At 52.5% G+C, this 21,605-nt stretch overlaps 3 protein-coding genes across 4 annotated transcripts in view; 2 read left to right on the forward strand and 1 right to left on the reverse strand.

Moving 5' to 3' along the window:
* The first annotated feature begins 8 nt into the window (after nucleotides 1-8).
* Nucleotides 9-9,260, forward strand: Pacsin3 (protein kinase C and casein kinase substrate in neurons 3). 2 transcript variants are annotated; one of them, XM_013029940.1, is made up of 11 exons: nucleotides 9-101; nucleotides 4,218-4,290; nucleotides 4,530-4,620; nucleotides 4,769-4,925; nucleotides 5,766-6,001; nucleotides 6,113-6,268; nucleotides 7,246-7,421; nucleotides 7,536-7,656; nucleotides 7,804-7,940; nucleotides 8,308-8,429; nucleotides 8,751-9,260. In XM_013029940.1, the coding sequence occupies exons 3-11, from the start codon at nucleotides 4,567-4,569 to the stop codon at nucleotides 8,864-8,866; spliced, it is 1,275 nt and encodes a 424-aa protein (XP_012885394.1). In that variant the 5' UTR covers nucleotides 9-101; nucleotides 4,218-4,290; nucleotides 4,530-4,566; the 3' UTR covers nucleotides 8,867-9,260. The 2 variants fall into 2 exon arrangements, with proteins under 2 accessions (XP_012885394.1, XP_012885395.1); XM_013029941.1 differs by lacking the exon at nucleotides 9-101 and adding an exon at nucleotides 968-1,096.
* Nucleotides 9,261-9,984: 724 nt separating this feature from the next.
* Nucleotides 9,985-20,654, forward strand: Arfgap2 (ADP-ribosylation factor GTPase activating protein 2). The gene is made up of 16 exons (XM_013030015.1): nucleotides 9,985-10,101; nucleotides 10,276-10,394; nucleotides 10,954-11,026; nucleotides 11,534-11,665; nucleotides 11,763-11,843; nucleotides 12,594-12,675; nucleotides 12,949-13,005; nucleotides 14,034-14,086; nucleotides 14,514-14,650; nucleotides 14,724-14,855; nucleotides 16,977-17,105; nucleotides 17,187-17,321; nucleotides 18,337-18,463; nucleotides 18,591-18,684; nucleotides 18,804-18,922; nucleotides 19,505-20,654. The coding sequence occupies exons 1-16, from the start codon at nucleotides 10,030-10,032 to the stop codon at nucleotides 19,523-19,525; spliced, it is 1,563 nt and encodes a 520-aa protein (XP_012885469.1). The 5' UTR covers nucleotides 9,985-10,029; the 3' UTR covers nucleotides 19,526-20,654.
* LOC105996061 (chromosome unknown open reading frame, human C11orf49) overlaps nucleotides 20,593-21,605 on the reverse strand; it is a 158,964-nt gene continuing 157,951 nt past the window's right edge. The window contains exon 9 of the mRNA XM_013030017.1: nucleotides 20,593-20,855. Within this exon, the coding sequence (XP_012885471.1) occupies nucleotides 20,696-20,855 (160 nt within the window). The 3' untranslated portion in view covers nucleotides 20,593-20,695. The remainder of the gene's footprint in view (nucleotides 20,856-21,605) is intronic.

The following is a 21,605-nucleotide window of genomic DNA, read 5'->3' on the forward strand; positions in this document are numbered from 1 at the left end:
CCGGCGCGGTGCGGGAGGCGGCGGCCCTGGCCCAGGAGTGGTAGGACTCGGGCTGGAGCGTGGCCGGACCCCCACCCAGCGCGGGGCCCCGGGAGGACGCGGTGAGTGCCTCGGCGGGGACGTGCGGGGACGCGAATCGTGGCTCTGGTCCGCCCCTCCTCCCCCCTCCCCCCCCTCCGCTGCTTCTCCCGCTCCCGAAGTTTGCAATGGGACCGCCTCGGGCGGGGGAGACCCCGGCCACCCCCTCCCGCTGCGTGGGAACCGGGAGGGCTGGGGAGACGTGTCCGCGGCGGCGGCGCCAGCCAGCGATCCTTTGCAGTCGGGCGGAGGACTCTGGGCCGTCGGGGCTGCAGGGAGAGCCGTCTCCGGGGCGGGGGGGCCCCCTCGAGGGCCCTAAGCCGCCCGCCTCGCCGCGCTTCTGGGGCTCCAACAGGGGGCCTGGCGCCCCGGCGGCTCCTCGGGATTCTTCAGGCCGCCGCCTGGACGCACCATCCGGAGTCCACGGCGGGCTCGGCCGAGGCAGGCAGGGGACGCCCCCTCCCCGCCGCGGTGGCCGCCGGCCCCACCCCCGCCGGGACCAAGTTCCACAAGTTTAGCCCAGAACTCCTAGAGCCTCCAAGCCTAGGCTCGGTGCTGTCGCTCCTCCGTGGGCTCCACGGGCTCTGGATTGTGCCGCGCCTGGTGGGCCAGAGGCGGGGGGCGGGGGGCGTTCTGAGGGGCGCGGGACATCGGGGTCAAGGCCAGAGATCAGTGGCCCCTGGGCTCCGAGATTTGGCGTGGAGGCTGCGGCTTTGCAGTGCGTCATCAGGGAGCAGGGCACCTCAGCCGGCAGGTCGGGTTTCCAAAAGTGCCCCTTTGTTATGCCCCTCCCTGGCCCTGCCTCCTCCCGATTTCCCTGCACCACCCCCTCCCTGTACCTCCGGGACGTGCTGGGCGCCGGTGCCAGCCCCGCAGGCCTGGCTAGGTGCTCTTGCTTGGACTATAGCTTGCCCTTTTTCTGTGTCCTCAGATCTTAGGGCTGTGGCCTGCTGAGAAGGACTCACTAGGGGAAGAAGCCGAGGGACACAGCCTGTAACTCAGGACACAGCTGGGCAGGGTAGGGTGACCGTACTGGAGGTATAACCCCTAGCCCTTGGCTGGTGTGGGAGCTCACGACTCCCTACCTTGGTCCCAGCACAAGGGCTATGGCAGTGAGGTGAGCTTGCCATGCCCCGAAAGATTTCTCTGGGCCCAGTAGGTGTGGGACCTTGGGCTGGGAAGATTTCATTACCTGCTCTCGGAGCTCTTGCCTCGGGTAACAGCGTGTTCCCCCGTGTTTGTATCTGTGGAGGTCAGGAGGCACAAGGTGCATACCCTCACTAACAGTATGTGAGCTGCAAGCCGACCCCGCAGGAGATGAAGCCGGGTTGCGGGGCCTGGCTGTGCCTGGGGCTTGGGCTGGTGTTTGCACTGCAAGGCCTGAGGGAGCCGTGCCAGCCCTGCAGACACAGCTTGCTCTGTTCTGGGGCCATAGAGAGGGAATGGGTGGGGGGCAGCTCTCCTGGGAGCAAGGAGGAGGCTGGAGCAGGCAGGGCCTCAGGCCCGTGATGGGACAGCTCCAGACGTCCTGTGATTTACAGCCACAGCTTTTCTTTCTTTTCTTTTTTGTTGGTCGTGGGGCTTGAACTCTGGGCCTGGGCACTGACCCTGTGCTCTTCAGCTCAAGGCAAGTGCTCTACCTATTGAGCCACAGTGCAACTTCTGGTTTTCTAATAGTTTATTGGAGGTAAGAGTCTCAGGGGACTGTTCTGCTTCGGCTGGCTTTAAACTGTGATCCTCAGATCCTGAATAGCTAGGATCACGGGCATGAGCCACCGGCACCTGGTGACTGCAGCTTTCTTACTCCCCAAGTCTGGCAAGCCTCTCTGGACAAGTGGGAGAAGACCTAAGAGGTTCTGGTGCTCAGGAACCTCCACCATCTGTACCTTCATAGGGTCTCCAGGGAGGCTTGCTTTCTTTCTTTTTGGCCAGTCCTGGGGCTTGAATTCAGGGCCTGAACTGGGGCTTGAACTCAGTGCACTTTCCTTGAGCTTTTGCTCAAGGCTAGTACTCTACCACTTGTACCACAGTGCCCCTTCCAGCTTTGTCTGTTTACGTGGTACTAAGGAATTGAACCTAGGGCTTCATGCATGCTAGGCAAGCACTCTACCACTAAGCCACACTGATTTCTTATGGGCTACTACCCCTAAGAAGTTAGAAGTTTTCTGGTCTCCAGGCAGACATCATTTGATGCTAAAGACTGAACCCCAAGGCCTTGAGCATGCAAAACATGCACGCTACCACTGAGCTACACCCTTTGCTTTCTTACTTAGCTAATTATGACTGCCTCCAGTGCCTGAGGAAACACAAATAGGAACTGCACAAGTCTATCAATAACTGGGGACAGGTGTATTCATAAGGGATATGCCCTGCCTGAGAGGATACAGGGCTGTGGGAGCCAGAGGATGGAGAAATAGGGGAAGTGGCTGGAGAAGATGTTCCAGATGAGTTTTGAAAGATAAGTAGAGCCAGGGGCTGATGGCACATACCTGTAATCTTAGCTACTCAAGAGGCTGAGATCTGAGGATCACGGTTGAAAGCAAGCTCAGGCTGGAAAGTCTGTGAGAAATTTTTTCCCCCTGTCAGTCATAGGGCTCGATTAGATTCAGAGCCTTGGTGCTGTGCCTTAACTTTTGTGCTCAAGGATAGCACTCTACCACTTTAAGCCACAATGCCACTTCCAGTTTGCTGGTGGCTAAGTAGAGTCTCATGGACTTTCCTTCCTGGGCTGGATTTGAACTGCAGTCCTCGGATTGCAGCCTCCTGAGTAGTTGGGATTACAGGTGTGAGCCTGGCCTTGTGAGACTTTTATCTCTAATTAACTACACCTCCCCCCCAAAAGCCAGCAGTAGAGCTATGGCTCAATGGTAGAGTGGTAGCCTTAAATCCCCCCCCCAAAAAAAAAATAGTTTAAGGACAGCTCTTGGCCCTGAGTTCAAGCTCCAGAATAGGCACACACACACACACACAACATATATATATATATATATATACACACATATGATTTTATATATATGATTTTTTATATATATGATTTTATATATATATGATTTTATATATATATGATAAGGGCTGTGAATGTGGTTTAGAGTGCTTGCCTAATACCCATGAAACCCTGTGTTTGAGTCCCTAGTACCACAAATAGAAAAAGCCAGAAGTGGTGCTGTGGCTCAAGTGGTAGTGTTAGCCTTGAGCAAAAGAAGCTCAGGGATAGCGTCCAGGCCCTGAGTTCAAGTCCCAGGACTGGCAAAAAATGAAACAAAAAAAGATAAGTAGAGGTCCATTTGGGTTTGAAGGGAGCGCTCTGACAGCCCTGCTTTGGGACAGCAGGTGTGCACTCTGTCCTCCTGGCCTGACTGTCCCTTGGGCTTTGGGCTTACTCAGCAGAGGAAGTAATTTCCTTCTAGGGCTGAGTCAGTCAGTGCTGGGGACAGCTGAGACCCTGCCCAAAGGCAGGAGGGGAAGGGTTGGCTGCCACTGGGTTCTCTAGTCTTGGAGTTGGAATTCACCTTGCCTTCCTTGGTGATTCTAGAGAACACTCTTCTAACTGGCTTTAGGCTGTCTGGCTCCCTGATGTACCCCACTTTGTGTGTGTGTGTGTGTTGAAGGAAGGACTGAGTTGCTTGGTGCTTGTGGGGTTCTTCAGGACTGTCCTTGTGACTACTAGGTCCCTGGCATTTCTTTCTTGTTGTCTGGTTTGCATCAGTGCTAGCATGGAAGCTGATCAAGTGGGGGAAATTTCTACCTTAGAGGGAGCTGAGGCTCCCTTAACAGTTGTCCAAGCTTCCTGGCCAAGCCAGGGCTCCTGGCTCCCTTTCCACTCTCCCCAGCATGGAAAGCTGAGGGAGAGGGCTGAGGCTGCCCTCTGGCTTGGCCTGGTCTGCTCATCGGTTGCTTTGTCATTCAAGGGACCCTTCTTGGATAGGAGTTCTCATCTGTTGCGGGGGAGTGGGCATTCTGCCCACCACCCACCCCCGCCTGCCATCTAATCCCCCGCTGGATCGTGTGACCCGCCTGGCATTCTCCGCCAGGAATCTGGCGCTTCTGACAGCAGTTGCTATATTGGGGGAGCTGGGCACCGCCCTGGACACTGGAGGTCCCCCACCCTCACTTTCCACTGTGCTCTTGTTAACTTTAAGGCAGAGTCACAGTGGCAGCTTGGAGACTTTGAAGAACACCTGGGGCCCTGAAGTAATCGTCTCTAGACTCCAGGTATGTGAGGGAAGGGGAGAAGGGGAGACCCATGATGAGTGGACCAGCCTTGAAACTCCATCTTTCCTCCTATCCTGGCTCCTTCTCAGACCTTCCAGTCCTATCTCAGTTCTAGGTCTGATGGTTCCCTGGGTGGTGGGAATTGGGACTGGGGGAAAGCCCAGAAATAGGACCTCTCCTATAGAAGAGGACCCCAAAGTATCAGAACAACTTTCCTGCTTACCCTCTGCCCTCCACAGCCCCAAATCTGCCACCATTCCGTGCTGCGGGGACACCATGGCTCCAGAAGAAGACGCTGGAGGGGAGGCCTTAGGGGGCAGTTTCTGGGAGGTGAGCAGCTGGGGCCCGGGTTTGGGATGGCACCCACATGCTCCTGTCTCTGGGCATAGCCACCTTTCCAGTGGTGGAGCCTCGCCATCAGCCGCAGCCCTCCAGTGGGCTTCTCTCTGGCAAAGCTACCCTTCTCCTATGTGACCAGGCTGGCAACTACAGGCGGACGGTGCAGCGAGTGGAAGATGGGCACCGGCTGTGCGGGGACCTGGTCAGCTGCTTCCAGGAGCGTGCCCGCATTGAGAAGGCCTATGCCCAGCAGCTGGCTGACTGGGCCCGCAAATGGAGAGGCACTGTTGAGAAGGGTGAGCCCACTGTGCAGGTCTAGCTGGGAACAGAGGACTGCGGGTGGGACCCTCAGAGAAGGTGTTTTTGTTTTTGTGGTGGTTTTGCTGTGCTGGGATGGGAATCAGAACTTTGATTATGCTAGGCAAGCATGTTTTACCGAATAAGTCCATCCCAATACCGCCCCCCCCCAGCTCCCCAGTCTGTCTTTCTTTTTCTTTTTCTTGTCAGTAGTGGGGCTTGAACTCTGGGCCTGGGTGCTAACCCTGAGCTCTTTCGTTCAAGGCTAGTGCTCTACCACTTTGAGCCACACCATCACTTCTGGTTTTCTAGTGGTTAATTGGAGATCAAAGTCTCACAGATTTTCTAGCCTAGGCTGGCTTTAAACCAAGATCCTCAGATCTCAGCCCCCTGAGTAGCTAGGATTACAGGCATTAGCCACCAGCACCCGGCTGTCTCTCCATTCTCTTAAGGAGAAATTGAAAGTTCAGAGAGGCTAAAGGGCTTGCCTGAAGTCACACAGCTTAGAAGAGCTGAGAGGGAGCCCAGGTCTTCTCACTCTGGGGGAAGATCCCAGGTAGCGTTTGTGCAGCGTGATTCTCAGATCCATTGGTAGTTGTAATACTCTGGGAAAATTCCCTTAACTACTCTGGGCTTCAGTTTCTTTCCCTGTTTCATATTAATAATGACACTGCCTCGTGGTGGCGGTGGGGACAAGGATGCATGAGGTTGCCTGGGTCACAGCAGCCATATCCTCACTGTGCTCTGGCCTGGCCCTCCAGAACAGAGCCCAGTGGTAGGGAGAGAGAGGTTCATTGGGGGTGCTACCCCAGCATGGCTCAAGTCCCATTTCTCTGTAGGCCCACAATATGGCACACTGGAGAAGGCCTGGCATGCCTTCTTCACTGCTGCCGAGCGGCTGAGCGAGCTACACTTGGAGGTGCGGGAGAAGCTGCACGGGCCGGACAGTGAGCGGGTGCGCACTTGGCAGCGGGGGGCCTTTCACCGGCCAGTGCTGGGTGGTTTCCGTGAGAGCCGAGCTGCTGAAGATGGCTTCCGCAAGGCCCAGAAACCCTGGCTGAAGAGGTTGAAGGAGGTGAGATGTGGCGCTGTGGGTATCCGGGCAGGCCCCTTTTAGGTCTGCATTGGGGCTCAAGGGAATCAGGACATGGTGTCAAGGGTCGCAAGCTGTCCCCATATGTGCTAGGTTGAGGCTTCTAAGAAGAGCTACCATGCAGCCCGCAAGGATGAGAAGACAGCCCAGACCCGGGAGAACCACGCCAAGGCAGACAGCGCTGTGTCTCAGGAGCAGCTGCGGAAATTGCAGGAGCGGGTGGGCCGCTGTGCCAAGGAGGCGGAGAAGGTACAGGCCCAGGGTTTCCTGGGAGTCTTGCTCCCGTCCCCAGCACTCTTCCTGCTTCAGTTCCCATGTGTAGTCTTCTCCAGATGATCATTTAGAGAATGAACTTGCTTTACCCAAGAAAGAAACTGGTACTGCAGTGCCAGGACTGGGGTGTCTGTAGCACTTGAAGATTTCCAGCCAGGCACTGGTGGCTCACACCTGTAGTCCTAACTACGCAGAAGGCTGAGATCTGAGGATCATGGTTCAAAGCCAGCCCAGAAAGGAAAGTCCCAATTAACCACAGAAAAAGCCAGAAATGGCGCTGTGAATCAAGGGCTAGCCTTGAGCAAAAGGAGTTCAAGGACAGTGCCCAGGCCCATTCAAGCCCCAGGACTGGTTAAAAACAAAACAAACAACAACAAAAAACAGATCTCCAGCTCTTTCTTTGTACCTAGGAGTTTTCATATTGCCTACTCTGCCTAGAGTGTTCTTCCCTCTAACATTGTGTATCTAGCTCTTCTTTGTACCCTGAGGTCTGCTCAGTGTCCACCTCCAAGTCCACAGCTTCCAGAAAACTCTTTCTGATTTCTCTCAGCTTTTGCTTTTTTTTTTTTTTGGGTCATTAATCTTGCACTCAGGGCCTGGGTGCTGTCCCTGAGCTCTTTTGCTCAAGGCTAGTGCTCTACTACTTTGAGCCACAGCTCCACTTCTAGTTTTATGGTGGTTAATTGGAAATAAGAGTCTCATGGGCCCTTTGAACGGCTTTCCTCTGATCACAGCCTCTTGAGTATTTAGGATTACAGGCGTGAGCCACCAGCCTACTCACTGTCTGGAGTAGGCTGTCTGGAATTCCAGTAGACTCTTTTAAGTGCTGTGCCTGAATGTCACCTCCCTTGTTAAAGCTGCTTGAGGACTGAAACCAGTCTTAATCCTGATTGCCCAGGATCTAGTCTGATCCTAGATCTAGGACTAATTCAGTGCCCTTCTCTTTGTCCCAGACAAAAACCCAGTATGAGCAGACCCTGGCGGAGCTGCACCGCTATACTCCACGCTACATGGAGGACATGGAGCAGGCTTTTGAGAGCTGCCAGGCCGCAGAGCGCCAGCGACTTCTCTTCTTCAAGGAGATGCTGCTCACCTTGCACCAGCACCTTGACCTCTCCAGCAGTGACAAGTGAGGGCAGCATGGGGTCCCCTCCACCTCCATTGGGCTCTGCTAGGCTGAATGGAGATTGGGTGGTACTGGGGCCCAGAACTTCCTTGTCTTACTGAACACCTCTGACCTTAGGTTCCATGAACTCCACCGAGACTTGCACCAGGGCATTGAGGCAGCCAGTGATGAGGACGATCTGCGCTGGTGGCGTAGCACCCACGGGCCGGGAATGGCCATGAACTGGCCACAGTTTGAGGCATGTGATACAGCTTGGGTGGGGCTTGAATTTTGTAAGAACCCTAGAAGGAAGCCAGAGATTGGGATGAAGTAGGTGAAGGTGGTCCAGATGGCTCTACTGTTAGCACAGCTATCTCCCAGCATGACCCTGAGCATCCTCCCACAGGAGTGGTCCTTGGACACACAGAGAACAATCAGCAGGAAGGAGAAGGGTGGCCGGAGCCCTGAGGAGGTTACTTTGACCAGCATCATGCCCACCAGAGATGGCACTGCTCTTCCATCCCAGCCTCCAGGGTCGCCAGGGTGAGAGCCTAGAGCCTGGCTAAGAGAAACAACTCTGTCTCTGCTTTCTCTCTCTCTCTCTAAGTCCTCCCCTTCACACTGAAGTGGGTTGAACATTGATACCAGGGATCTGAGGGTGACTTAGAGGTAATGATACCAGGTTTCACAGAGATTTTGGTTTGTCAGAAAGTTCCCATGTTCTCTCTTGCTTTGGCCATATATCTCACTCAGTGTGATTGGCAGAGGTGTGACTAGCTTTCAAATCCTTCCCATCTACCTCTAAAGCATCCCTCTTAAGGGGAGCCCTTTGCCCTGAAGTCCTGGGGACATTTATAGCCTAAGGTCAACCTTATGCCCTGAAACTCTGTCTTTCTTTCTCCCCCTCTAGTGGTGGGCAGGATGAAGAGTGGTCAGATGAGGACAGTCCCAGGAAGGCTGCCACTGGGGTGCGGGTGCGAGCACTCTATGACTACGCTGGCCAGGAAGCTGATGAGCTGAGTTTCCGAGCAGGTAACGTGGGCCTCTTTCTCCTGTTCCTTTCCCAGTTCAGCCTCTGCCTTACCTGTCTGAGTAGGAGTCGAGGAGAAGACACCTTCTTAAGGGTTAGTTCTCTGGCTGGTTAGGCTGTTCTGGGTCCAGCCAGCTGGGGCTTGACTCCTGGGGTCTGGGGTAGGATAGTTTGCTAACTTGGACTACTTCTGCCTGAGCAGGTTTCTTCTTACTGGCTGGCAGGCTCTTGTGCTGCCCCATCCCCCTCAGTCCTTGACCTGGTTGGGGAAACAGCCTGCCCAGGCCAGGGCAGCTGACTATGACCAATCTCCCTTTCCCCAGGGGAGGAGCTTCTGAAGATGAGCGAGGAGGATGAGCAGGGCTGGTGTCAGGGCCAGTTGCAGAGTGGTCGCATTGGTCTGTACCCTGCCAATTACGTGGAATGTGTAGGTGCCTGAATGCCCTGACAGCTCTACTGCAATGTTTCTCCACCCTGGGTCAGAACCCAGCTGCTCCTATAGATCTGGACTTGAGGGCCCTGAACTACCATGCTGCTGCTACCTCTCTGTCTCCTGGGGAGGGAGGAAGTTCTGGGACTCAGGGAGGGAAGGGGCCTGTGTCTAGGAAGGGGAAAAGCCAATTGAGTCTGAGGATAGGATGGGAGGATCGAAGTGTGACAGAAGGGTTGAGGGGTGCTTGGTCCTCCCCAGGGACACGGGTCTCTCCAGGAGCAGAAGATCCAGTTTCTGATGTTTTGGGATTCCTGGGGTGGGCTTGGAGGTGAGTATAGTTCTAGGGTTAGCAGCAGCACCCTCTTTTGTGACTTGTTCTAGTGTGTATTATTAAACTTGATTAAAAAGAAAAAAAATCAGGTGTTGTGTGCATCTTATTTGGGGATGGAGAGTTTCAGACAGGGTCTCACACTGTAATCTAAGTAAGCCTCTGCCTCCCCAGACGGGCATTATAGGTGTGTGTATACTGCCATGTCCAATTTTGAGTCCATCTGTTTTGTATTCCACTCTCGCACCTGGGGGAGGGGTTTTTTGTAGGCTGAACATGTGTTATGGGGCCAGGTTTGGGTTAGGGTTTGCCATCTGCTACCTGGTCCGGAGTTTCGGTACTCTAATAATCTGTGCTGGAAGGGACTCGTTCCAATCAGGTCAGTGAGTTGAGAGGGAGCCCTGCCAGTGTTGGGCGAGTGGGACCAGGAACGCTGGAAAGACTGTAATCACTATGCATTCTTCACTGACAGGCCCAGGCACACTCCCCCGCAAGCAGCTCCAACTTCTAGGGGGTCTGGGTGGCGCACGTGAGAAAGTTTGGTCCGGCCCACGCGCCGTCGTCGGCCGTGGCTGTTGATTGGCTCGAGCCGGCGCCGGCCTCGGCTGCTGATTGGCTCTGCGTGGCGGGGCGTGTACGCTCACGGCCATTGTGGAGCTCCGGGCTGTTGACGTCATCCCGTGTTGCGCCCGCTGCTCATTGGTCCAGATCTGGTCGGCTCACCCCGCCCCTCGGCTGGCCTGGGTACTGCGGAGGCGGGTCAGGTTAGCCCGCCTTCCCCTCCGCGGATTGGCCCGCGGCAGGACCCATCGGTCGCGGTTGTGTCTGGGAAGGAGAGAAAATGGCGGCGGAGCCGAGCAAGACCGAAATCCAGACTCTTTTTAAGAGGCTACGAGCAATTCCAACCAACAAGGTGCTAGGAGGGGTGGGGCGCGGGGCCTGGCGCGGCTGGGGTGAAGCCTCCTGCCCCTCTGGGTTTCGAGGGAGGGAGAAAGAAGGGCGGAGACAGGCGGCTTTCCGGGGGGAGTCTCAGCGCCGGGCCTGGAATCGGGCAGCTGACCATTCGCTTATCGCCTCTTCCCTGCAGGCCTGTTTTGACTGCGGCGCCAAGAGTCCGAGTTGGGCCAGCATCACGTACGGTGTTTTCTTGTGCATTGACTGCTCCGGGGTGCACCGCTCTCTGGGCGTCCACCTCAGCTTTATCAGGTGAGCTCTCCGCGCCCTGCTGGGTTGACGCCGGCCTGTGTGGTCAGCAGGCGAGGGCAGCCGCCTCGGCCTGGACCGCGCTGAATCGGGTGTTTGGAAACCTCCGGGCCGGGGGTTTGGTAAGTTCTGTGGGAAGGACCTGCCTGTGTGGGCCCTTTGCTGTCTCTACCAGTAGAAAAATTATTTTCTTCAAGATCAAACTTGAAGCTGAATTTAGGAGGAAAGTTAGCTGCATTGACCCTGCTAGAGAGGTGGGGCCGAATTGGTCTCCAGTGGGAATGTGACCATCCTCAAGGGGAGAGACAAATTTGATTTCGTCTGCCTAAGAATGTGACCTTTTTTCCCATCTGGGGAAATAATTAGTACCCTTTGGAGAAGGTGAATGAAGAACAAAAATTTCAAGCGCAGGGTAGAGTGGAGGAAATGGGGCAGTGACTGATTAATGTTTCCTGGACACCTACAGCAGCCCCAGGCTAAATGACAGGTGTGGGCCTGCCAGGGAAAGCATATGCTTACTTCTGGTACTGGCTGTTAGATGACACACAGCCCTTGTACACAGGTCCACAGAGTTGGATTCAAACTGGAGCTGGTTGCAGCTGAGGTGTATGCAGGTTGGCGGCAATGCTAATGCGGTAAGCCTCCTCTTACCTAACTCCATCCCATTTTTTGTTTGTGCAAGACCCTGGGTACTCACTTTGCTGTGATTTTCTTGGGGATTCTCTCAGTTTCTCTGTTCAGAAGATTATCTGGTCTATAACACTACTATTGTATACACTCTTATCTAAATGTCACAGCTTTTCTCAAAGGAAAGTCAAAATAAGCCGAGCAGATATTCTTGGGAAAAGGCCAAGGGCCTTGGGGCCTCCACAGTCTTTGAGGTTTTTCCTGATACTTGGAAGGATGATGGGTACAACCTTACCTTGGGTAAGGTTGAGGCCTGGGTTCCATCCCTCCTCATCTCTGGGATAGGAAGTGGCATGGTGTTTTTTGCAAGAATTTTGGCAGAATTGTCTGCAAAACTGGTGGTGTCAATAACGTGTCATTCTGTATAATCTGTTATTGAGGGTTATCATACACAATATATTTTTTACTCTGGTAAAACTTAACCAAATCGTACTCTTCTTTCCTTTGCTCTTCAGACAGCTTTTTTTCGCCAACATGGTTGCACAGCTAATGATGCCAATACCAAATATAATAGCCGAGCTGCACAGATGTACCGGGAGAAAATCAGGCAGCTGGGGAGTGCTGCCTTGGCTAGGCATGGTACCGATGTAAGTGCCTGTTTTGGACCTGGGCAGTGACATAGGCTTGTGTGTGTGAGGGGCAGTCTTCAGAGTTTTGTGTTTCATGGTATCTTCCTCCTACCAGCTTTGGATAGACAATCTGAGCAGTGCTCCTAGTCATTCTCCAGAGAAGAAGGACTCTGATTTCTTCACAGAACACACTCAGGTGAGTGCCTACAAGGGGTATTTTACTTGGTAGCTCTAGCCTTCTGTGATCATGTCCCTTTGCTTAGGTGTGATGTCTCAGAACATCTGAGGCCCACTGAGTTGATTACTGTTTCCTATTGAGTAGGACCAGCTGTTTTTTCTCTATGTAGGGGTGCCTTAGAAATGAACTCCTGAGCAGTGGGCTAGCAGAGCGAGAAGCAGCTTCTTAACAGTTGAGGAGATCTCAGGGGCCCCAGACAACATTTTCTAGATATCCCAGAAGGGCACTGTAATTAGGGACAAAAAGAAAATTCCATCCCTGTGACCCACCTCTGTGAGAAAAGCTACCCTCTTGGCACTCAGTGTCAAATCCCTCTTTGACTTGGCATTTCTTTGATGTAGCCAAGTCATTTAATATGTCAAAATCTCAGTTTCTACAATGGAGACATAGCTTTCTCATAGGGCTCATTGTGAGTAAATGTATTTGTACATGAGCAGCCCTAAGACTTGGTGCATAGTGAGTACCTGAGAGTTTGTTAGCAGATTTTTCAATTAGGGGAATGGGCTCAGGCTATAAACACCTAGGGTGTGGTGACGGTGGGCTGGTATGTTCATTTCCTGGTAAGTAGCGACTATAGTTTTACCTGCTAACTTCTAGGCTCTTTCCGAATGGCTAGGAGTGGGGTTTCATATTCACAAGGTACTTGCAGGTGTTTGGTGCTTCTTGCTAGCAGGAATGGCTCACTGAGGCTTCTGGCCACCTTTGCAGCCTCCTTCCTGGGATGCACCAGCCACTGAGCCTTCAGGGATGCAGCAGCCAGCCCCGTCTGCAGAGAGCAGTGGTCTGGCACGTGAGTTCAGCCAACATTCCAACCAAGTGTCCTGGCCTTGGATAAGGATTCAGGGCTAAGAAGGGGATGCTTGCATGTGTTGGGGTGGGGAGGGTGTCTTTCTGTAACCTTGGGTGGAATGGGGTTCATTTTGGTTCTTGGAGGAAGTGGTGGGGATGTGTCTTTGGGTGGCAATCTGAAAAAACCCAGGGACTCTTGTCCTATTATTTCCTTTAAGGAGAAGTTGCAGGATTCTGGGAGCCTTATATTTAACTCCTGTCATTTCATCCACAGAGCCTGAGCTTGGCCCCAATACCGACCTCCTGGGAACCTCCCCTAAAGCCTCTCTGGGTCAGTATGTTAGCTAGTGGGCGTGTGGTGGTTGGGAGAAGGTGGGCCCCATGTGTTCTTTCTAGATCTCTGCTGCCTGGGTCACGGGGATTGAGGTCAGAGGAGACAGCATCTGATCTCTCTGGGGTGGTGACTGTAATTGACTTCAGAGCCAGACCCTTTGAGCTGACAAACCTGGATGTGGAACCCGGTTTATCAGAAGTGTGGGGAGGAGAGCATGGGACCAGGTCCTTGTCCTTGTTGTCAGGCAGGGCTGGCTTGTCAGTTGTTTCATGAGGTGTGGGTACAGCTCTGAGTTGCTGATGGCTCGAGGAGACATTGTCCTTTCAAAGCTAGTCCCTGGCCTGTCCCATTAGTGCTTTCATATTCTTTCTTTCTTTCTTTTTTTTTTTTTGGGTCCAGTCGTGGGCCCATATTCTTTGTTTAGTGGCCTTCAGACTTGGTTAAGGTAAACAGTCCTTTCGCCGACCTTGGTTTGTTCTGTTGACTCTTGGGGGTTGGGGCAGGAAGCCAGCAGAGTAACTATCCGAGTAGTGATCCCATGAGAAGACTGGCATAGCTTGTTTTGAAGCAGGCTCTCTGAGCTTAGGAGCTGTATAAAGGTTCTGGGGAGGGCTTCATGTTAGCTACAAGTCTGTTTTTTCTCCAGGGTCCATGTATCTGTCAGCTAAAGGGGCTCCTCCTGCCAGAGGTAACCGGCAGCTGCTTGGGGAGCCAGCTCCCTGCTCAAAAGCTGAGGCTAGTGTTTAGCACCTGCCTGCCTAACAGTTTTCACTTTGGTTCTGGGACTTTGTCTTTGGTTCTTCAGGTCTAGGTTCCTGTTGCAACCTGCTGGGAGTTAGGAGGCTCCCCTAACCCTGTGTGTCTTTGGCCTGGATACCCTTGGTTAGAACTCATGTTGGCAGCTTTGCCTTCCTCTGCCTGAAGTTGTTCTTCTTGGATGCTCTTGCCGTGAAGCTGCATGGTGTGGACTGAGCTGCTGCCTCCGACCTTCCTTTGTCCTCATGCCCACCCTCTTTCCCACACAGAACTGAAAAGCTCCATCATTGGCAAGAAGAAGCCCGCTGCTGCTAAGAAAGGGGTAAGTGGGCAGAGGCAGTATGGTAAAGTGGTTAGGAGCTCATGTGGACCTGGGTTTACCTGCTGACCTAAACACATGCTGACTATATGACTCCTGCAGCGGCACTTGTCTGACCTTGTCTGTGAGGAGGATTTAAAGATGTGTATCTTCGGGGTTCTGGGGGCAGTTGATGAGGCTGAATACATCTAGGACTTAGAGTTCTTGCTCACAGCAGGCTTTGGTGAGCATGAACTGTTGTCCTCATTCTCTGCAGCCTTTGTGGGGTTTGTGAAGCATGTCATCCCCAGCTCCAGCTTCAGTAGATCAAATTCTTTTAGCCATACTCATTAGGCTTCTCTTTCGGACCCTAAACGTTAAGAAGGATCCTTCCTTGTGTGGGAGAGGAAACTGGCTGGCAAGGTCCCATATCACGTGGTTCTCTCTCCAGCTGGGTGCCAAGAAAGGCCTAGGGGCCCAGAAGGTGAGCAACCAGAGCTTCACTGAGATTGAACGGCAGGCCCAGGTGGCAGAGAAGCTCCGTGAGCAGCAAGCAGCTGATGCCAAGAAGCAGGCGGAAGAGTCTATGTGCGTGTTTGCTGGCTTGAGCGGGGGTAGGTAGTAACCTGGATGCCACCGTCTGACTGTTAATTCCCTCCAGGGTTGCCTCCATGCGCCTGGCCTACCAGGAACTTCAGATTGATCGCAAGAAGGAAGAGAAAAAACTACAGAATCTTGAAGGGAAGAAACGTGAGCAGGCAGAGAGACTGGGCATGGGCTTGGTATCCAGAAGGTGAGATAGCCCTGAGTGTGGCAGGAAACTGCCATTGTTTTAGGGTCTTGAGAGCAATTCAGAATCCTGTGTTTTACTCTTCGTATGGGGCTTGGCTTGGTATCCAGTAGATATGTGGTCTAGAAGTACTGGTTTCATGAGCAATTAGGATCACATTATTCCTTATTCCTGTACATTCTAGAGACTAGTGTGAAGGGCACAAGTGGTGAGACTATTTATTTACTTATTTTTGCTAAATCTGGGGCTTGAACTTGCCTGGGCGCTGTCCCTGAGCTTTATTGCTCAAGGCTATCGCTCTACCACTTGAGTCACAGTACCACTTCCATAGTCATTGTGCTGTACTTCTCTGAAACAACATAGACTGGCTGGGTATTTGTCACCAGTATATTCGTAGCAATCAGCAAAACAACTGTAATCCTGGAAAGGGACTGAGGTCCTCTTCCCTGTTACATTCATAGAGGAATGACTGGATTAAAGAACCTGTTTTTTGGTTTTTGGCAGGGTCTATATAGCCAAGGCTGGCCTCCAATTTGTTATTGTTCTACCTCAGCCTCCTCAGTGCTGGGATTACAAGTATATGCCTCCATACCTGGCTGTTTTTCTTTTCTTTTTTTTTTTCTTACAGTGCAAAAATATTACTTAAATTCAGCTAACCTATTTAAAATCCAGTTTTAAAATATATTACCATCTCTCCCTTCCTCCTTCCTCTGTTTTCCTTGTTTGTGGTGGTCCTGGGTTGTAGAGCCTCATCCTTGCCAGGAAGTTTTGTGGTTTTTTTTTTTTTTCTTTTTCTTTTTTTGTGCCAGCCCTAGGGCTTGAACTCAGAGCCTGGGTACTCTGAACTTTTTTGCTCAAGGTTAGTACTCTACACTTGAGTTCACAGCTCCACTTCTGGCTTTTTTGCTGGTTAATTGGAGATTAGAGTCTCATGGACTTTCCAGCTTGGGCTGGCTGTGATTCCCAATCTCAGCCTCCTGAGTAGCTAGGATTACAGGTGTGAGCTACCGGTGCCAGCAAAGCAGCTTTTCTAATGAATTTATTAGAATCAAATTAATCCCGAAAGTGCCTTAAGCCTGATAGAAGACTCAGGTATCAAGAGTTGAACTGACTGCCCATACCTACTTCCTGGGAACACCAGCAGACCAAAATAGTGCCTGAGCTAAATGATGTGCTAGGAAATGTTCTCTTTTTTCTCCTTTTTTTTTGTCGGTCATGGGGCTTGAACTGTGGGTCTGGGCGTTGTCCCTCAGTTCTTCAGCTCAAGGTGATCGCTCTACCACTTGAGCCACAGCGCCACTTCTGGTTTTCTAGTGGTTTATTGGAGATGAGTCTCATGGAGTTTCCTGCCTGGGCTGGCTTTGAACCGAGATCCTCAGATCTCAGCCTCCCTGAGTAGCTAGGATTATAGGTGTGAGCCACCGGCGCCCGGCTCTCCTTTCTTTTTTATTCTTTTATTAAAGAGCTAGAATATAACATCCTTGTTCTGGGAATTTTTCATGCTCTCCTTTGTTCCCTGTCTCAGGGAAGGATATGGTTTATGTGTAGCAAGGCTGGGAGCTGGTGTTAGGAGTGCACAGTTAGGTACATAAATAGAGGTGGAAAGAGAACACTCTTACTTGGTATGCAGTGTTGTTAAAATGTTAACTACCAGCAGACCACAGTCCAGGAAGCTCTGTTGGAAAAACAAAGCTGATGGTTTTGTTTGTTTTTTGTTTTGGCGTCCGGTTGTGGGGCCTGAACTCTGGGTCTGGGCACTGTCCCTCAGCTCTTCAGCTCAAGGTGCTAGCGTTCTACCACTTGAGCCACAGTGCCACTTCCGGCTTTTTTCTTTTTGCTTATGTGGTGCTGAGGAATTGAACCCAGGGCCTCATGCATGCAAGGCAAGTACTCTACCACTGAGCCACCTTCCCAGCCCCCAAAGCTGATGTTTTTGACACTTCCAAGATATGCTCCCCAGGTCACCACATACACAGTGCCCCATCCCTCTGCTGGACTTGTTCTAATGCTATGCACAGGCGGAGAGCAGGCTCTGGATGATGTCCAAGGTAGCAGATGGCTGCTCTTGTGCAGTGACTCAGATTCTTACCTCCAGCCTCACATCAGCTCTATTCTCCTACACAGCTCTGTTTCCCACTCGGTGCTGTCTGAGATGCAGGTGATTGAGCAGGAAACACCAGTGAGTGCAAAGTCCTCCCGCTCTCAGCTAGACTTGTTTGATGATGTTGGAACTTTTGCCTCTGGACCTCCAAAGTAAGACTATTATTGGGGTTTAGGCTTGGCTTCTTTGTTCTTCTCCTCAGGCTTCTCTGAGCCATTTTGCTGTCTCTTTAGGTACAAGGACAACCCCTTTTCCTTGGGGGAAACTTTTGGTTCCCGCTGGGATACAGATGGAGCTTGGGGTGTGGACCGAGTAGAGGAAAAGGAGCCAGAAGTGACGATCTCGAGCATCCGGCCTGTTTCTGAAAGGTACAGTGGTCTAGGTCAGCCCTGTCCTGTAGAACTTTTGTGGTGATGACAGTGTTTTGTGTCTATACAATATAGTGATCCCTAGCTAGGTGACCATTGAGGGGCCCTGAAAATGCTAGTGTGGCTGAAGAACTGAATATAAGTAGCCACAGTGGTAAGTGGCTGCTTCATTGGCCAGTTCAGTAATCCTACTTGACTTAAACTGTGACTTATCACAGAGTTTGGCAGCCTCTTTAGCTTGGGATCTGTTTCTATGGTGGGAGGGTCCTGCTTTTCACTTCAGTCCTGACTTCCCTTGAAAGGCTCTGTGCCTCTAGTCTTCATCTTACTGTTTAATTGTAGTGCTGGGGATCGAGCCTAGAGCCTTGCACATTCTAGACACCAGCACATGCTCTGCCAATGAGCTATACTCCCAGCCCAGCCTTCCCCCCAATTTTTTTTAAACCTTTTTCCATCTTAATGTGGACAGTGTTTTGTTGGTAGATTATTTTCAGACCATCCATTTGAAAAATGGTGATATAAATAGACCTAGGGTTGTTGAAAGGATTAAATATAATGCAGAAATCCTAGCCCAGAGCCTGTACTAGAACAGGAGTGGCCATGTGCCTTTTCATCCACATTTCGATGCTCCTGATTTTGGAGGGAGTACTAATAGTAATCATGGCACAAGAGTCTAGGTGCAAGCCCAGGCAAACTGAACCATGTGGTCACCCCATTGCTAGGAAGAGTAAGTGTCTAGGGGTAAGGTAGCAGCAAGATAATATGGCCTTTTTGACCTTGATGAAACTAGTGGCTTGGGGCTGAATCCCAGGGCTCTCCACATTCTACAGGTCTGCATAGTGTAACTTGTACTCTTTATGCCTTGGCTTCAGTGTAGTGAAGAGAGGGCCCTTGAGAGTCAGAACCACAGACAAAATAGGGCATGGCAAACATGGGCAGAAGGCTGTTGGTCTTTTTGTGTGTGTGTCTCTACTCTGCTTCTCCTGATGGGAGATCCTCCACATCTGTCCCACAGAGCCACAAACCGGAGAGAAGTGGAGAGTCGGAGCTCAGGCCTCGAGTCCAGTGAAGCTCGTCAGAAATTCGCAGGAGCTAAAGCCATTTCATCTGACATGTTCTTTGGGCGAGAGGTAGATTCGGAGGTGAGTAGAGTTGTGTTTCTGGCAGCAGCATGGAGAAACAAGAGCTCTCCTGCCTCTGCTTTGGATGTTAGGAGTTCTTGTGTCATTGGCCAAAGCATCTTAAAGCCTTGCTGTTTTTTCACTACAGTATGAAGCCAGGTCTCGGCTACAGCAGCTCTCGGGCAGCAGCGCCATCAGCTCTTCAGACCTCTTTGGGGACATGGATGGAGCTCATGGAGGAGGTGGGACCTTGATGGGGTGGTAGGCACTCTGCTTGGCCTGTTAGCCAGCTGGAGGGGCCCTATAGACTGGGAAGGGCTTCCTGCAGGGCCCTGGATCACCCATCCCCTTGATTTCACAGGAAGTGTTTCTCTGGGGAATGTGCTCCCTACAGCTGACATCGCCCAGTTTAAGCAGGGTGTCAAGTCTGTGGCTGGCAAGATGGCTGTGCTGGCCAATGGTGTGATGAATTCTTTGCAGGTAAGACTGGGTCGCTGCACCTGTGAAAGAGGCCTAAGCAGTAGTGCTCTTTCATATACTAGTCCTGGGTAGCCACTGAGAGCATTTGCTTTCCTTAGAGAGGCAGCCCTAAACAGGGCTGGACCTCTCCCTTCTGTACTGACTTTCCATGGCTTTCTTCTCCCTCTTAGCTTCCATGAGTGCTGTGTGCCACCCTTTGCCCCAGCACTCCCCATGTACTCTGTGGGCACCCAGCACTTTTGCAGCAAGGTTCCATTGGGGAGGGCCTTGCACTTGCTAGGCAGGCACTTTACACTTGAGCTGTATACTTCTAGGTCCTTTTTACATTCACCGGTTACCTTGAAGGCAGACTCTTGCTTTATGCCCAGGCTGGCCAAGGCAGCAGTCCTTCATCTTGTGCTTCCCCATCCCCATCACGATGCTCAGCCATTGTTCTTCCCCATGCCCACCTACTGGAGCCTTGAAAACTCTGCCTGGGTGCCTCAAGCCATAATCCCTTGACCTCCACTTCCAGGCAACTAGGATTATAGGCTGGAGCCACCCTGGCTGGCTAACTTTGTGTTTTCTTCTCCTTACTCCCAGGATCGCTATGGTTCCTACTGACCCCAGGCTCCGTGGCTCAGGCCTGTAGTGGTGACAGCAGCAAGAAGTCCATGATTCCCAGGCCAGGGCTGCCTGCCTTGTAGAAGCTGCGATGTGTCACTTTCTGTGTGTGCTGTGTGAGTGGGGTGGCTTTGGAGGATCTTGGGCAAGGGAAATGGTCATCATCAGCCTATGGATTGAGCCCCTATTTTCATCCCCTCGCCCTCTCCCCATGCTAGTGTCCTTCCAGTCCTGCCTCACAGCTGCTGCTCACTTGGCCTGCTGCACAGGGAGGGGAGGGTTCCTTCAGGGTGGCTGATTCTGGTTACAGTTCTTCCCCTAATAGGGAAGGCACAATGCTTTTGCAGGCTGTAGGATCCTTTCTAGGTGGTCTGGAGGCCGAAGCCTCCGTCCTCCAGAGATGGGGAGGCCTAGCAAGGGTTCTGTTAGGTACCAGCCCCAGGGAGAGGCTCTGAACTGTTGCCACTAGCATCCTCTTCTGGGTACCAGGAAAGGACATGGGAAGGAAAGACCTTTGGGCCTTACTAAGGGCTAGAAACTTACCCGACATCTGAGATTCATTTGGGATCAGCCTGAAGGCCTGAGTGATCTGTCTCTGCTTCATGTGGAGCTGACTTTTGCTAGGGGCCTCATAACACTTCCCTACCATTATGGTGGGCCATGGATCCTTGTCCATGCCTGAGACTGTCCCCTCTTTCCCTGGTTGGGGCCATGGTGGGTGGGTGTCATCTGCTGTGTCCCGACTGGGTGCTGTGAGTCTGTCAGTGGCATGGGAGGCTGAAGGCATGATAGACAGCAGCGGGTTCCTGGGGCTCAGCTTTCTTCCTCTGCATCATCCTGGGCCGAGGGTGGCCTGAACGGCATCCCATCCATGAGAGCTTGAAGGGCCTGCAGCGAGCCTCACCCTTTGGCAGCTGAGCCATGCACTGTGTCATCCGTGGTGCCATCTTCCCCTGCCACGCCGGGAAGCAGACTGGGCCCCCTACTCGAGGTTCGCAGGTTGGACTTCCAGGCAACACAAACCACTCTTCCCCATCCCTCCCCCAGAGGGACATAACTTTCTTTCAGGACTGTTTGTATTGAAACAAAGTGGTGTCAAAATAAAGCCCCCACGGGGCCCTGTGGGTCAGTGTCCTCTCCATGCTGCCTCCCTGCCCAGCGTGGCCCCGCTCACTCTCTGGGTTCCCACCGATACAGGTTGGGCGTTGGTGCCGAAGCTGAGGGCACTCTCTCCAGGGCCTCCAGCTTGTCTCTTCTCTGAAAGTCAAAGTCCCCTGGCTCCTCGCCCCTGTGCTGCCGTGCGGTCCGGTGCAGCCTCGACCTCACCACCCTGTTGCACGCGGAGGAAAGAGCTGGTGTTAGTTGGCCCTCCGGTTCTCCTGCAGAGATCATGACTGAGGGCTGGCAAGCATCCTTGCAGGCCTGCTCCTCACCACAACAGCAGGCATAGCTCAGACAGGTTCCTCGGAGTTGAAAAAAGTATTTTAAGTATTCAGACTAAATGAGAGCCTGTTAACTCCTAGAAGAGTAGAGGTTTGTGTAGAGCCTTCTGGATGGGCCATCCCTTTCCTTACAGGAGCCTCTGCAACATCTTTTTTCCCCCAGATCCACAGAAGTTGAGGGAAGCCGTGGGATCAAGCCCATAGAGGCCCATCTGGGCACAGAGAAGCTCAGGAAAGTGTGTGCCTCCTGTGGTGACTGGCAGCCTGCTTTGCCGGGGCTTCTGGGTGGGTTTCTCTTTCTATGAAGATTCTCTTCCCCCTTCAAGGAAGTTGAAGATCACCTGCCTTTCCTTCACCTAGTCTTCGGAAACCTGTAGGCCTCAGCCTGCTAGCCACTCCTCTACCTGGCTCCACCAGGGTCTTTCCAGATTTCTATTCCCATCACAGCTGCATTCACATACAAGCCCTAGCCCTTGAGTGTTTTAGTGAAACCCTGGCCAGAGGCCATGCAGTAACAATGCAGTGTGGTCAGGGCCTTGAGAATCTATGGGAATGTGGCCTTGAGCCTTCTAGGCTATTTCTGAAAGTCATTCCAGCTGTGCACACCTCTGAGCAGTGGATTTCACTAGGCTGAAGTG

This window comes from Dipodomys ordii, unplaced genomic scaffold (genome assembly GCF_000151885.1).
Source record: "Dipodomys ordii isolate 6190 unplaced genomic scaffold, Dord_2.0 Scaffold125, whole genome shotgun sequence".
Taxonomy (NCBI): Eukaryota; Metazoa; Chordata; class Mammalia; order Rodentia; family Heteromyidae; genus Dipodomys; species Dipodomys ordii.